The 17066-nt window shown below is 38.0% G+C and overlaps 1 protein-coding gene across 7 annotated transcripts in view; it reads right to left on the reverse strand.

Annotated features, from left to right (window-relative positions):
• Positions 1–17066, reverse strand: part of ROBO1 (roundabout guidance receptor 1) — a 741248-nt gene that overhangs the window by 43986 nt on the left and 680196 nt on the right. For all 7 annotated transcript variants that reach the window (XM_071809765.1, XM_071809757.1, XM_065862790.2 and 4 more), the window contains 9 exons: positions 16640–16811; positions 13878–14083; positions 12371–12452; positions 12037–12205; positions 11770–11936; positions 8005–8126; positions 5316–5547; positions 3945–4066; positions 279–450 (listed from right to left, as the gene is read on the reverse strand). In XM_071809765.1, coding sequence (XP_071665866.1) covers positions 279–450; positions 3945–4066; positions 5316–5547; positions 8005–8126; positions 11770–11936; positions 12037–12205; positions 12371–12452; positions 13878–14083; positions 16640–16811 — 1444 coding nt within the window. The remainder of the gene's footprint in view (positions 1–278; positions 451–3944; positions 4067–5315; positions 5548–8004; positions 8127–11769; positions 11937–12036; positions 12206–12370; positions 12453–13877; positions 14084–16639; positions 16812–17066) is intronic.

Here is a 17066-nt window from a genome sequence, read left to right on the forward strand (position 1 = left end):
TATACCAATCTTAAGTGTGAAAATTCACTTTGAAAAATCAATAAGCAAAAAGCATTGGTGAACCAGGAGATTAACAAAACCTGTGTTGTTATAATTCCATCTTTACTATGCAGTTCTAAGGCAAGTTTAAAACCAGAAATGCCAAAATCCTGCTATTTTAGGGATCAAGTAACACTATCTGTTTCACTTGTCTTGGAAGTACTTCTGATGCCATAAAAGACAAAAGCAAACAAACAAAAATCACTGAAACCAATAGGTAGGATTACTAGCAGGCTTACCTAATTGGATAAACTGGGGATCACTTTTCACTCCAGGTCCTGCTCCAGTACTTGCTGCCACCTCCACGCTGTATCGAATACCAGGAACTAGGGAGGGGATGACTACAGAAAGGGTGGAACCATCCACCGTCTTGTTTATATGGTATCGACTTTCATTGCCAAGACACCAAACCTGCAGGGAAGTAAGCGTATAGTATGTACAAATGTTCAAAATTCAACACCAAAGGATATGTGGAAGGAAGGATGACACATTCCTTTCTGCTAGATAAAGAAATTTAGAATGTATCACTACCCTAACATCTGCAGTCATGGATTTCTGTCCTAGGCACTGTGCGGATACTGCAAAGATACTTCTTGCTCCCAAGAGCAGCTCCAACTACCAGAATCATTTGATGGGTTTATTGTAATTCATTTACAGTTCAACCAGTGACTTTGTGCTAATAAAACTAAAAGCATCAGTAAAACAGAACAAATAAGGGAAGCCTGGTAGCCCAGAATCATTCATATAACCAACAAGGTAAGAGCATTCAGTTAAATGAATCTGCAATTCTCTTCACCAGGAATGATGCAAAAAGCAAGGTTTTCTTCATTCAAGTGCAAGGGCAAGTCTTTCATCACATGACATCACAGGAGTATTGATGTCACACTGGAATTAAAATGTTACTTTTTTTTTTTTAAATGGCAGCAAGAGGCAAGGATCGAGCAATATGCCATCTTCTGTTGAGAGACAAGAGCATGGTATCAGACATCAGCTTTCAGATAAGATCAGGACAGAGGTCCAACAACTTCAATTCACCACTTTATAAATTAGATCAGTGATAGTAAATGATTGGAATAAATAATATGGTGGAATATTTTCATCTCTTTAGGTCTGAAGCATTGATGTGGGAAATGCTTCTAAGAGTATGGTTGAACTCCCAACTGCTATTAAAAGTGAAGTAACCACTAATCTAGATTGGTCAAAAAATTGATGAAGCTGTGTTGATCTCCTTTCCCACACATGTATACGCTCTACAATGAATATTTATCAGGGATATTAAATTAGTTAAATTCAGTGCTTTATCTGTAAAGAAGCAAACTTTCCTGAGAACAGCAGCATTTCTGAAACTATGCTGATTCCACATGGGATGGAAGATTTAACTTCTGACATATGGAACTCCTAAAAGACTTAGTACCCAGATAGTTGCTCTTAATCCCTCGTGCAATTCTGCCGTTGTGGAGGTGGCCGGGTGAGTGAACTACAGTTTCAAATACGGAACAACTGCTGGGGCCCTTTCTGTAGAGCCTTTTCTGCCTGGACACTGGAAATTTTATTTTACTTTCATTTTAAGACCCTTTTTCCTTCTCTGGATGCCAAAGATTGAAAGAAGGCTAGTGGGACACTGTGTAGATCTGAAATGCATTTTAAGCTCCTTTGAAATTTAATCCAAACACGGCATATACATAACTGCTGCTGCAGAGCAGGTCAGAAGACACAAAGAGAGTACCATCTCCTTTCTGTATTCTGATACTAAATAGAAACTGTCTCAGTCAGTCGTAGCATTTTAATTATTAGTAATATTAGCAATATTGCTCTTAAATGCTACAGGACAGTCCATGAAAATGCTCTTATGTGAATAAGAACTCGAAAAAGTGAGGAACAAAAGATTTAAATCTACATTTTGACTTATCCTGTTTTCACAGAAATTGTTACTGACACCTTGTACAATGCTGTATGTGCAAACCTTAACACAATTTATTACGTACTTGCAATTATGCGCTACTAATTCATAAAAATGTTTTGTTCTTAGGCACTCGAATACATGGAGAAATTAAAAAACCAAGAATGCTAAGTTGTTTTTACCATATGATACTTGATTTTATACCTAAATAGGCAAGTGAAAACAAACTTTTAGAATGTTAGGAAGAAAGGAGGAATTCAAATTATAACAGACACATAAGTGAAGAAACAATCAGTATAACAAGAGAATTTCTAACTTCATGATAGAGGAGGGAATGCCTTCTCCTGTGATGGGAATTTCTGGATTTTTGTGTGTGCTACTGAAATTTCTTCAATTAAGATGGTATCCTCCTTCCTATTTATTTTATCCTTTAATTACAGTAAGTAATTAGATCTGAGTTGCTGAGAAAACAAAGAATTCCCCCACATATTTGTAGGAGATAAAAAAATGAGAGGGAAAAAAAAAGAGAAAATTTTACAAGATTTCTATTTGTTTGTGTTTTTTTTTTTTTTCTTGTTACTAGTTATTAATCTTAAATCACTGGTTCTGCATACATTTAGTTTTTAGCCAAAAATATTAATTACGTATAGCAACTTAAATAGTAGTAACATGCATATGCATTGTGTCTCTTTTCTGTCCATGGTGAAAATCACAAAGGAAAATAATGGTACCCACACAACAAATGTAGATAGAAAATGTGCCAGTGTGCCATCTACTGCTACACAAGCATTATAAGATGCTTCCTCGTACACCTGGTAGCCTATTACCTCTAAATGCTAGGAGGTATGTTAGGTATTACATCCACTTGGAGATGTGAATTTCCTGACTTTTATTGTTTTGTCCTTACAACCTTAACATTCCTCTGATGGAGTTTCTTGATGAAAATAATTCCATATCTTCAGCTCAAGGTCTGCCTTTAAATAAAATAACTTTGTATTATATACCTAAAACTAAGCCATAAACTGATTTTTTTACCAGTTGACCTGGTTCTGAAAGGCGTTTTATTATTCTAAATTGACCATGAAGCTTAGTGATCTCTTCCCTTTCCCTTTCCTCCTGAGGAAAAAAAAAAAATAGCAGAATGAGTTCTGATGGCTAGGCATGTATGTCTATAGCACAGTGTTTTAACCTGAAAAAAATAGTCAAGCCATTCTCATTTGAAAAAAACCTTCTCAATAATGCACATTTGAAGGAGACTGAAACCAAAGATTCTGCCTCTCTGTGGATATAAAGCTTACTTGATAACCACATTTAAAATATCTATAGCTTGCTTACGAAAAATAAGCTTCATTTACTTTGCTATGTAAATTATCGCAAAACAATTTGAACTGAAAATACATACAGTATATGTTGCTAAACAAACATCAAATAATGAATATTTGAAAATGTACTTACAATTTGTTAAAAATTAAATGGCATAATGAGAGCTGTGCTTGTGTGAAAGAAAAATTTCTATACACTAAATACATACAGTATTATACAAGAACATTCTTTACTTGAAAGTTTTCCATTTGTTTTAACTACCCAGTTACGCATAATTTACTCAGATCTTAAAACTGTTAATTATTATCCCTGAGCTTTTCAACTCATTAAGCCTGTTTATATTTATTACCTCGGCCAATGTCTTTGAGTCACAAAACAGTTCTCAAACTGGTATGGTTCCCTCTCTACTTGGGTGCGCATTTCTCAATTTATAATGAAGGTAAGAAGGTAGTTGTTTTAATTAAAAGTGTTGACCCCTAGCTTTGATTTATGGAGGCTGTTTTAATTGCTTTCTACCATCTAGAGAGAATTACTAAATATGGAGTTTGAATCAAAGAAGGGATTTTCTACCTCCTTTGCGCTGACTAACCAGTAGATGGAGCCGAGCACCCACAAACAACCTGATCTGTCAGCACCTGGACAAGAGCCCCTGTACCAGGGGACCATAGGGTACCCGCTGTACCTTGTATTCCTGAACCATCCCGTTCTGGTTGTCCTCAGGGGGCGGCTGCCAGGTGACCACAATTGCTGTCCCGTTCCCATCGTTCTTAGTCACTGAAACGCTCTGAGGTGGAGCACTAGGAGCTGTTTGTTTGGAGAGAAGGATTGAATGGTTAAGATCATCATGGAGCGGCGAGCTTTTTTACGAAAAAGCTGGTTTCTGGGTTACACAAATGCATTCTGTTATGCCTTACCCTTCATTAAGGGCAGTTCTTGTACACGAGCTAAAATGATACACAAGGAAAGCAACATGAAACTGCAGCCAGGCTGCTGAGTTCTGCTGCAGTCTCGCTGTGCAGGACAGGAAACGTCACACTGGTCATCAGACTCTTCAAACCCAGATACCCGTTACCTCAATGCCAAAGTCCTGGGCACTGAACTCCTCACTGGTATCAAATCACCTCATCCAGGATGAACAGTTTTGAAAAACGAAGTCTACAAATTGACTCCAACAGAATGCTAAACCTCAGTTCCTCCAGTGCGTAATGAGTAATACAAAACTTAATAAAATCAGGACAGAATGTGTTAATATTAACACACTTGTAATAAAAACTTATGTTTTGCATTTTAAATATCTTTCTAAAAAGTGGATACTTGGGATGAATGCAGTTAAGCACACCTCTAAAGCACCTATGGCAATAAGCCAGAGCTATGCATTTATACTGGAGAGGGAAGAGAGAAAGGGAAAGGTATTCCCTCTCAACACAGGCACTGAAATCCCTATTCGGAGACACTGGCTATCTCACATGCTTATTATGCCAGAGCAGCAACAAAAGGAACAGCTTCATCAACCTTCTCTTTTCAGCACATGTATGAGATGGAAATACTTAATTTAGTTCACTATATCTGTTGCCCTCAGTCTTCTTTTCATTTTGTCTTACTGATTGATCCAGATATGAAAGCCTTCTAAAAATGTGGCTTCCATTCCCTCAGCTACAGTGCTTTGATGATTTCTGTGGTGTCTGCTATCTACTCAAGATAGTGATTAGTAAGTGCTTGAACCTGACAGAAGTCACTTGTGACCAGACCCTGAACTCAGCAGGGAGGAGAGCACACTGCAGTGAAGATAAAAAGCGTATTTCCCATTGTGTGCTGGAGAGGATTTTTGCACATCCCTCTCTCTCTGTCTCTCGTGCCTGGTTCTGAATATTTACTTCTGTGTCACCAAACAATCCACATAATGATCAGTCCAACACAGCCGCCACTGCCGCAGATTGCTGTTCTCAAACAGCGCACACTTCAAACAAAATCAAATAATGAACGTATCAGAGGAAAGCAGGCCAGATGACTACTTCAAAAAAGGAAAGATGTAAAGAGTTGGGATCCTACTTGCCTTCTTCCAGGGTCTTTGCAAATTTCACTTCACTATCTGCTCCCTGAAACTCATTAAAAAAAGGGCGGGCCTTGATTTCGTAGTTTACACCTTTCCTCAGCTCAGGAATGATAACGCTGTTTTTGGTTGGAGTCCTCACTTCAAAGATTAACCACTCTGACTCTCCATAGGATGCTGGTGTAGGCCGGTACAGAATTTTATATCCTTGAATATATTGGGATTGCTGGTCCACCTGGCAAGACAGCAGAATACAGAAGACATACTTCAACAAATATGAACCAGGAATGATCTCTGTGACACTATGCAGGGTCCTCGGACTATCCGTTCATTTTACACAAAATAAACAACAGTGCCAAAGCAGATAAAGGCTCCTTGCATTACAGCAAATAACGGGCCTGATTCACAAGCACATTAATCTGTTTGATGCTGGTAGAACTGTGCTCGTTTCCGTGGATTTATGAAGGCATTAAAGGGGGATAACGGAGCTGCACAATATGCCCAGCTCCATGAAATAGGCATCCTTCGCATCTGCAGGGCATCAGAGGAGCTCAGGACAGAGCAGGCTTCTGCCCCCCCAAACCTACTCAGTAGGGAGGGGGGTACATGAGGGAAAGGGGGAGGGCGAGGGCAGGGGATCTACAGCTCTGCAACTCAGGGTGATGAATAAGGAGATCAAAGAGAGTGCCTGACAGCTCTCCCGAGGTGTGGAAGCTTCCTCAAATCCACGAAATGAGCACCACTTCCTGCCTGCTTCCTTCTGGAGAAAGGGAATTGCGAGGGCAGCCAGCTGGAACTATCTTCATCACTGTGATTAGGCTGGGCTCTGTACCAGGGCAGGTTGGCCTAAGAGGCTCCTCCGTGTCCACCCACTTGGTGGAAGGCTTCTCAGACAGAAAGGGCTGTTTTGAGAGGGCTCTGAAGAGGTTCATAAAACTCAGTATGGTAACACAGATGAGACTTGGAAAAATTAACTAAAATGATACATGGTGGTCCTGAGTGCTTTTTAGACCATGGTGATTTTATATCAGGTGTATGGAGAAAGAGATCTTAACGTAAACAAGGGTGAGACTCAATGTGTTTGGCTACAGCTGAAACAGAAAGCTATCTTATAGAAGTGATCTCCTGTGGAGCATTCACTATCTTTTAACTACCGGTTTCAATTTCTGATGAGTAAGAAAGTCTAATAACAACAAAAAAAACATTCTTAAAAGTGCATCAGATTTTCCATATTTTCAAAAATCTCATACAGTGATATCAGAATACTGCTTACAGTTTTACTCCAAAAAGCAACGTTTCATTTTTAATAATCACATTGAAAAACGTGTGTTTTAGCTGAAACTGAGGTAATGCTCATTTCTGAAACTGCAGAGTAGCCACAGGCCACCCAAGAGTGACAAAAACTGCCTGTCTGGAAAAGGTTGTTCTGTAAGTAAAGGTCAAACAAAAATCATGCTAGGAACCTCAAAGATGTTTTAATGCTATTAGTTCAAACAGGAGATTGACTGCTGCAGGTGGTCGTACCACAGGTGACAGTATAATTACTGTGCAACACAGGAGATATTATTTGTACTTCTGCAGCACCAAGGAGCCCTGGTCATAGACCAGGACCCCATTGGGTTATGGCTCTTCTACAAAGTCAAAATATCTTTTGTTCTTATTCAAAATGTTCTGCCATGGCATGGCAAGGGCTACACCCTGTACTCCCATACACTGCCTCTGCCAATATATTGACATGTTCAGACAGAAGTCATAAAAAGATCTCCAAGCTCACTCCTTTTGGATTTATTTCTACATCTGATATAATAATCCCCTGGTTTTATTTCATTCTGCATTCTGTTTTAAAACTGCTCTTCTTTGACTTACATTTTCTTATCTCATTGCTTGGTACTTGCTGTTTCCCGTGCTGTTCTTTCTCTTCATTTCTACCTCTTGATTGTCAAATGTCTCCCATGGTAAGCCACTTCTAATCCTTTCTCTCACTGAGGCTTCAGCCTTCTAAGCCTATTTGAATCTTTTTTCACCTATGTTCCCATTCCCTTTGTTTCAGTCTCTTACAGTATTGTTTCCTCACTCCCTCATTTCCTCTGCTATATCCCCTATGCAGCCAGCTTCCTGCATCCTCCCACCAGAGCAACATCACCACAACCACTGAAAACCATTTGCCATTTTTGTCTCTTCTCCCTGTACTGTGTGTACTCATCACAGCACCATGGGAAAGGGTAGGTTCAGATGAGGCTATATAGGTTTAGGTGTGTTTCTCAGTATGTATGTAGGATGGAGGTAACACTTTCAAACAGAATTATGCAGTATTTCTCTCCACTGCTGACTGACAGACAGGCAAGTGCCCACATTATCTCATTAATGGGACTGATACACTTCCTACTGCAAGCAGTGCAAAAACTTCAAATGATATGACTTAAGAAGGCTTTGATCAGTCCTTTAGCTTCCGAAGGAGGGTTCTGAAACTCTCACCATATTTTAGGCAGCACTTTCTATGGAGACATAAAATGGTGGAAAAGCAACAAAATTTAATGAAGTAGGAAAGCAAAGGCCAGGTAACACTCATTCCAGAGACAAAGATCTGCAAGTATACAAAGTACAGAACTTCTTAAAGCGTGACTCCACTGTAGTCAAACAGAACAATTCAGTAATATATATTAGCCACTCTGTGATGCACATTTTTACTTACCGTCCAATGAACTTCAATTGAGGAGGAAGAAAGGATAGTAGGGTTGTGTAGATGTAGTACCACATCACCTAGTTCTCTCTGTACCTGCTTGTGATCCACACCTTGACTTGTTGGTGGAACATCTGTAATAATTTAAGATTCCATTCTCAAAAGTATATACAAGTGTTAAAATAAATACATGTAAATACAAGTTCCATTCTCACAAGTATCTAAGATTGTTAAAATAAGTATATATAAATACAGATGAATATATAACAAAGTATATGATGCTATCACCAATAAAGTTTACCCGAAATACTTCCCGATTCTGTAAGAAAAAACTATGTGTTATATTTTCCCAAGAAAATCACCATTGCTTAGGCAGTATCAAATCAATGCACTGCACTTTCTTTGACAGAGACACACAGGAGGGAAATGCTGCATAAAAAGAAAAACCACACTCAGGGATGTCTTTGGTAAATGACTACAGCAGTATCTCTTTATTCTTTGCTGTTGTGAGGAAAAAACATTCTATTACTTTGCAAAGTCCCGGGGTCCAGGAAACCTACAAAGAACAGTAAAAGCAAAAGCTGTATCTTCAGATAAATTCATGGGCAAACTTACTGTTTCTAATTACAAAAGAAATGTAAAAACTGAGGAAAAGAAAAAGGAGTCACGTGGCTGCAGCTTCCCTGATGGTAACTGACTTCTGTAAACGGGAGGTAGGGCAGATCTGAGTGCTGTCCAGCTCTTCTGACATTTGGTCTAACTTGTAGCTAAAAGAATTGTTCATATGCATGAAGGGACAAATTCTTCTCAAAATACACAATAGTACAATGGAAACATATTTTCTGTATACAAAGCCCTTGAAAAGCATATTTAACTGAAATGGAATGACTGTCAGAAATATATAGAATTTTTAAGACAATCACTAATAAGGTGTCTAAAATACAGAGGTACTATGGACAGCAGAGTTAACATAGTTTCTGTATTCATTTCATATATGTCTCTGAGCACTTAATTTTAAAGAAATACCATGCTGACTATGGCTAAAAATCACAGACTGAGAAATCCATTAAAACCACTTAAAGTGATTTCTAATTAGTGATTAATCTAATTAATTTAATTCCAGATACAAAGTAATGCATTACATAAACTTTGCATCCCTGCCTGACCTCCTCTAGCGACCACGCAAGATCAGGAAACCTTCAAGGGTCTGTTCCATACCCGTCTGCTTACAAGAAGTGCCAATAAGAGAGTACGTGGAAATTGCATATATATTTATGTACAACTACAAGTACTGTAATAAGTCAGGGTAGGCATGTACACTATACTGAAAGCTGAGGTTTGGAAAGTACAGTTGATGCTGATATAGAAGACACTTATTAAATGCAAGTGCAACAGATGCAAAGCATGATTTCTGCATGGTGGTCTTAGTCTCAGTTTACCAGCTTTTGGCCTTGTCTAAATAATAACAAAAACCTAGTAATAATGGATTAAGACAAGGCATGAGGACAATTTTCTTTCCAAAAATGTAGCTCCTACTTGTGAATACTAGGCCTATGCCACTTTTTAACTTTTACCATACAGTTTCCTCAACATATATACAAGAAGCAGAAAAAGCAAAATGTGGCTAGCATGTAGTCAGTGGGTGACAAATCCGGATTCTTAGCAAGGAACACTAATAGTAACAGAAAAACAAAACCAAAAACCCCACCACTGACTCACTGCTGAATCCCCACAGGTAGTATGTTCCACCAAACAGTTCATTTATCAGAGTATTTTCCTTCCCACAAGTTTGAAAGCATTAAAGAGAGAAGCTTCTGTTTGAAGAATTGCCTAAATATCACCCAGCTTAGAATGTAACAAGAAACTCAGTGGAATAATTAGTTCTCTCTTTGCTAGCCATAAAAGATGAGTCATCAACAATATGAATTAAACTATTAATAGGCTCGGCCATTTGCACCTCTGTGCTATAAAACAATAAGTATGCTTCCTTATTTTGGCTCCAAGCTTCCAAGACAAGCAACGTCAGTGAGAACACCTAAGCATGTTGTTAATGTTGGGAAAGCATAAAGATGAAGGTAGGTTAGGTTCCTGGCCTGACCATGTATTTAGGACAAGACTGTATCACCATCTAGACAAAAGTGAACTGGAAATTTTTGACCTTATTTAGCTAGACCACAACTTACACAAAACTGAAACAGTATTGGAAGAAGAGTAGAACTGTTTTAAGGAACTTGACATTTGATTACATTTCTTACGATTTATAAAAAAGTTATATATTAGTTTTTATTTTCACGCAGGCTTTGTGTGATTCTCAAGTCTTCAGCTCCATGAGATGCCCAGAGGACAGCAAAGCTTTCCCACATCACTATAAACCATTCAGTTCTGTGACTAAACAGAATACTCTGCTTCAGTCACTGTTTATCAGTCAGGACAGTGATTAGTTCATTGGAACATTTAGACCTGATACCTCATCTCATCTCCAGTAATGAAACCACACTGCACGAAAAACAGATTCATGCAGAACACTGCAGCCTGCCTGCATAATAAAACTTGTTGCCCTATTTCAAGGAACAGAGAAATCATTACATTAGGTTACTAAATCTCTCTTTGGTAACAGACCAAGTAACCTGTTCAACCCCTATTTTTCGTGCGGCTGTGGCTCTGCTGTCTATATATCCACTGAAACTGTCACCCACCGGAAGAAACGCATAATAACAAAGCACAGCAATGTGAGACTGCTCTCTTCCCATGGGAGATGAGAAAGACTTGGTTTCAGACCTACTTCAGGAAAAATGAGAAGTCAGGAAACGAAAATGCTTTGTTTCCTTTAAGGAACTTCCTTTCAAAAACAAACATGTACTTACTTATGCAAACAAAGAAACAAACATACAACACAAGCACTCTTCAAATGCCAATGGGTCAATTTCTCCAGTAAGCAGGAAAAGTAGGGAAAAAAAAAAGATCTCTATCATTTGTACTGTCAAGTAGAATATGCCCAGTTTTCACCCTCATAAGAAGCAAAGTATTTCCACTGGAAAAACGCACACGGCAAAGTTGCAGTGCATTAGTCCCTGTACACCTTCGTAAGTATCATTTATTTTCTACAGTGAACACAAAATTATTTTAAATTTTACATAGCTCTGTTTGGTCTACAGCTAGACTTCAGGCATAGCTGGAGTCAGTGCATGACTTCTTCATCCAATATTAACTGGTCTTTTCTTCCACTTGGCTATCTGTAAGCATTGTCTCTCTCCCCTACCGTTTCACTTTCAATAGCAGTACTATTGCAATACTTTCAATATATTGACAAAAAAACTCTTCTTTACTGGCTCATGATGCCCAGCTCCTTAAAATTTTAAATTTCTCTCTTTCCTCATGCAGCAGAAGCCAAATTATACTATGTGCTCTTTCTGTCTCAGTCTTAAGCCTCTGATTCACTGGACATAAGAATAACATTTCCAAGGAATTTGAGGATTTGTGTGACAACAAAAAAGTCAGAGATTACTTCTGTTGCTAACAAGAGCTATTCTGCAAGATGTAACTATCTTTGCATAAGAGATACTAGGGTTCCTTTAGGCAGTGCAATATGCTGTCTAAGCAGCTTCTAGAATCCATGTTATAAGGAAATGCAAGTTTAAACGTTGTATTTTACTATCTAGCATGTATTATAGCCAAGACAGACAAATGGAAGCTAGCAGAATTCCTGCATCTGGTTTTGCTCAGTCAACTTGTGGCAGCCACTGTGACCACCTACAAGGTTCAGTATCAAAAGCTTACCTTGAGTTTTCACTGGATCAGATATTTGGCTTGGGTCACTTAGTCCATATGCATTAGCTGCCCTCACAAGGAATAGATAAATTGCATTAGGTTTTAGCGCTTTAACTGCAAAACTCTCTGTTTTCACATTTTCAGCTACAGTTTGCCAGCTGCTACCAGATGCATGGCTAAGGATAAAACACACATAACAGCAGGTTAGCACGTGCTTCTTTAACAACATATTATATATGAGCATAAGTAAAATAAGATCACATGAGACTCTCATACCTGAAGGCCTCAATTATGTAAGAGGTTGGTGTTGCACCTGAGTTCAAATTAGGTTGCCATGACAACGTCACTGTATTTCTGCTGACATCTGTAACCTCTGGTTTCGATGGAGCACTAGGAATCAAGTTTGGGTCAGTGGGTCTTGGTGGCTGCACTGGGACTCCAAACTCTAACAAAGGAGAGAGAAACGCTGAGTATAGACAGGAAGCATCTGTAAGGTAAATGCTGTTCACATCTGCACTGACAATTTATGACAGTCAGGTAACTTCTGCATTTCAATTTCTGATCTTCCTTTATGTATTTTCTCTACACAGAGGAACTCTAATTGATTTACCTTGAACCTCTATGTATGCACTCCATGTAGCTTCGCCACTTGGGGTTGAAGCGATGCAGGTGTACCGACCAGTGTCGCCCAGCTGAGTGGGAGAAGAGAAGAATAAATATTTGAAACAATCAGGCACTCAGTGGACTAGAAAAGTAATTACAGCTCTCTGTGTTCCCCCATGAATATGGATAAATGTATTAGGCTGCAAAAACTTCGAACCAGAAACTTCTTCCATTAGAAGTCTGATTTCATGTGCTGCAAAATGAAAATAGATACTTATTTCTGAGTATTCATTAAAGAACTGGAAAAGCTGCAGATTCTAATTTAATGCTGCCTATTCTGTAATGAACAAACTGAAGGCCTATTCATGTAGCATTTATTCCTTACTCTGCAGAGATCCTAACAAATAAATTGAGAAGGAACTCAAATGTCAAGAGCCCATGCAACTGTCAGCCTTCTGCCTAAATAATGCCTGGGGATTTGTCTGGACTGCAGCACTGGAGAGCATGTCATCCTTAAAACAAAGCTTAGATATTGCACAGGACCTTGTACATCTGGGGTTCCCTGTGTTAGTATAAATTTCACTCTACAACACACCCAAAAAAGAACCTCCATATGCTATTCTCATCCAGTTTCGAATGTTGGATTATTTGCCCATATGTGACTGAACCACATTTCAAAAGAGCTTATTTTTTTTTCCCCAAAAATAAATGCTATCTTCCTAAGGTCCCAGCCTCAGCAGATGAGCTGAATAGAAGCACTCAAAAATCAGAGGTTCAACATCTAAGTCAGTGCAGCTCATAACTGGTAATAAGGCAACTCTTGGGAACATAGAAAAGTAATGTGTTTAGCCTAATTTTTTAAAAATTACTACATTCCAGACCACAGGAAAGATAGCAGAGAATAGCCAGTACTCTAAAACTTAACAACATGTTAAAACATCTTACAGCATGCGAGGCATGACCAGCAATACTGACCAGGTACTTGCTATAATTCCCTAAGGAAGCCAGATATTTGACAGGTGATTTACCATCTTAAGCTATGTTCATGGAATCAAGTGAATATGTTTAAAATTTAAAAATTGTTCTGAAAAAGCTGTGTGCATGGCTGTATTACTGCAGTATGCTAAACAAAGCTTTACTTTGTAAACATTTGAAATAATTAGATCATTTTAATCTATTAGTGCTAAAGCCCAAATAATTCCAGAATTCATCTTACTGAAATGTAAGTTTTGCTTTTCCCTTCATGTTTTAAGTACCAAATAATTTCCTTAACTAATACCTCTTAAATGCATTTTCCCTTATGAAATCTGAAATAATGTGCCCTAGGCAGAATAAGCCAAGGTATTAAGCATAAAGAATGAACTACCTGAAAGCATGAAATATCAAATATTTTAATACAATTATTTAACATTTCATTAATTCTAGATGCACCATTTACTACATCAAAAGTGCCTGGAGGTAAATAACCAATGTGAAACGAGCAGCAAGAAAACCTGTTTGCCAGTTCAAGCTACCTTGGCATATCGGATCTGTAATGCTCCCGTCTCCAGCTGCTTGATGCGAGAGTCCTGGGTGGAAACGAGGATCCCATCCTTTTTCCAGAGGATAGTGGGCATTAAAGTGCCTGTGGCCAAGCAGTTTAGTACTAAAGTACCATCTACAGCTACAGTTTGATTCACAGGACCCTGTCGAATGACAGGGGGAGGCCGGTCTGCAATCACTGCCAGAAGAAACAACAGGAAAGAGATTTCTGCAACTGGAAGCAATTTTCTAATAATCTAAGCAACAGCAATCGCTTGAGGCTTTGAAAGAAACTAAAGATAATTAAACAAGTAATTCAAGTTGGAGGCATGCATTATTCAGGGCAGGGTGCACTATAATGATGAACAACTACAGAATTTTAAAATGATACACACACAGTATCTTCAGAAAGTAAAGAAGTAGCACATATTACATAGTGGTATCTGCTAGGTATTCTCTAATTCTAGTGTCTTTATAAAGTCCTAATGGAATGAGAAAGGACTTCCCAAATTCTTTGTTAGTGCACAGATTACACCTTGTTCACCTTTTACCATGCTGCAGACCTGCATAACAGAATTCACACTTTCAGCATTCAAAGACAGAGAAAAAGGAGGTGGGCAGGCAGGGGAATAACCTGGCAAACAGGTACTGCTTAAAACTTCTTATTGTGTACCACCAACTCATCTTGGTGCTGTTTCCTAGTTGGGAGATGTCTAGCAGCAGGGTAAACACAAAGCTAATAGGAACATATTACATTTTTTCAGTTAAGGAATACTTTTCCAGTAGCTTCCTACTTTTAGTTCTGTGACGACTTATCCTGTCAATATGACTTCAAAATCACAGCGTGTTTGCATCAATTTTAATGCACCTTTCACACAATGAAAATTAAATGTTATTGATGGGTTATTTAATAACTATGCACAGAAAGGTATAAAGCAGTCTCAGTATTCACAGAAAAAAGAATAATCATTAACATGAGGTTGTCTTTCAATTATCCAATAGAAGATCAAAACAAAGAGGTAAAAGCTATTATTATCTTATCTCATTTCAGTGACCTCCTCTACCTGGCCCATCCAACAGGATATGGACTGATGATCTGAAAATTGTCACAACTTTAAATGACATAAATCTGTTCAGTAATGTCATGGGAGCTCCTGTAATTTAAAAACTGGTTTGGTAGCCAAAATATAAACCTGAATTTCTTATAATTTGTGAACTTCAGATAATTTGAAATTACTTTTCACAATAGGCAGGGCTTTAGTACTGTTTTTTTTTTTTTTTCCTAAATTTCAACTCCTGTAATTTCATTTTCATGTTCAAATGACATTCATTATTTTCAACTGTGTAATTTATCCTTTACTTCTTGTCCCAACCTGTCACACTGCAATGCACTGTGAGGCCATTCGCATCTCTCTAAGCAGAGACAGGCAAAATAAGCTCACTTACAGATTGTGTTGTATTTGCCTTGACAAATTTGCAAAGAGCCTTGCAATTGCCAATGGTAAGGTGCTGACCAATCTGTGCTCTACATTAGAAATCCAATGCTGCTGAAAACCATGGTAACTTTAAGTGCTGCTGAAGCTGATGGCAATTTCTGTTACCTTTAGGAATATCAGGTATCATTCTGCATATCCTGCCTTCACTTTCATAAAAGTACATAAAAAATTACTGTCCCAAGACGTTATACAAAACAACCATTCATCAGATCAACCCAGATCTTATATCCATGGTAAAGACATTTAAAATAAATCGATTTTTTCCAAGTTCAGATATCATAGGTCATTAAGAGAATAACTTTAAAGGTTAAGATCCTTATCTTAATTTTCTATTTATTTTTTTTTTTTCCTCACCTTGCCCTAGCCTTGTCCCCGTGGTAAGTGAGTAAGAGTGTCTTAAAAATGTGGCTTACCACTTGTGAGAAACCAGAAGGGATTCAGTCCTATCCTTCCAAACATCTCAGTCCAGTAGATGTAAATAAACAATTTTATTCTCCAGGTTCATGGCATGCTTCTAGCATTGCATTATTTCTATGCTTTCTACAGGACAGAAGCCTAGCGTACGGAAACTCTTATCAGACAATAGCTTCCCACCCCTCAAAGTCTCTCTACAGACTGCACTTATCCTCTTTTTCTGAAAGTACTAAGATTATTAGTTTTTCTTGTATCTTTGCTATTAAAATATGAAGTATTTCTGATAATTGGCAAGTTGGCCTCACAATAGCATATATTACTGCTTGCAGTTACGCTCCCTGTAGCTTTTTCAACTTAAATTTTGTCCCAACTGCTCCTTAAAGGAATGTATGATAGTAATAATTTGTACATTATTCTACTGACATCCAGACAGATTGAAGTTTTTTCCCTTGTTATACAGAAATATTTAAAAATAAAGAGAAAAAACAGATAAATAGAGATGGTATGCAAATGGACACAGCAGAAGGGATAAAGAGCTAGGCGGCACACAATCTGAAAGTAAACTAAATCCAGTAAGAAAGCTAAGAAAGTGTCAGATAAATTAACAAACCTGATAAAAATCCATGAACTTAAGTATACTTACCAAATACAAAATGGAAAAATTGTGTTATACCATATCCAAAATTTTAAACCCCTGACAGACGTTGGCAAAACAGGATTTTTAAGTTCAAAGACACATCATCCACATTTATGCAAAGTAGATACCAAAGCAGTGCCACATCATCCTGTTGCTGTCTTTAAGTGAAAATGAAAACTTGAAAATGATAAAATAAAGACATCATTACCATCAGTAACTTCCAAGTAGGCTTTTGTTATGATACTTCCCGCAACATTTAAAGTCTGGCAGATATAGTACCCAACATCAGATCTCTGGACGTTGGTGATCGTGAGGTCACCTGTCTGGGAAACTGAAAATCGGCTGGATGACTGAGGGGGCTGGTATGAGAAAAGCAGATTCTACAAGATGTACAGGAAAGAAAGTGAGGAAAAAAAAGGGTTAAACAAATTCAAACATCAATAATCTTAACTTTAATATATCTAAACATATTCATGTTTTCACATTATATGTAAAAAATTCTGCTCTTCATATCTTAAGCATGTCTATATGACAATATTAATAGCCTTTATAGGATTGTTTGTGATAAAATGGGTGCAGATATGCACATATAATTGTGTGATTGCTCTAACGCTCTCTATGCTGGGCTTTACACA

This window comes from Patagioenas fasciata, chromosome 1, assembly GCF_037038585.1.
Source record: "Patagioenas fasciata isolate bPatFas1 chromosome 1, bPatFas1.hap1, whole genome shotgun sequence".
Lineage (NCBI taxonomy): Eukaryota > Metazoa > Chordata > Aves > Columbiformes > Columbidae > Patagioenas > Patagioenas fasciata.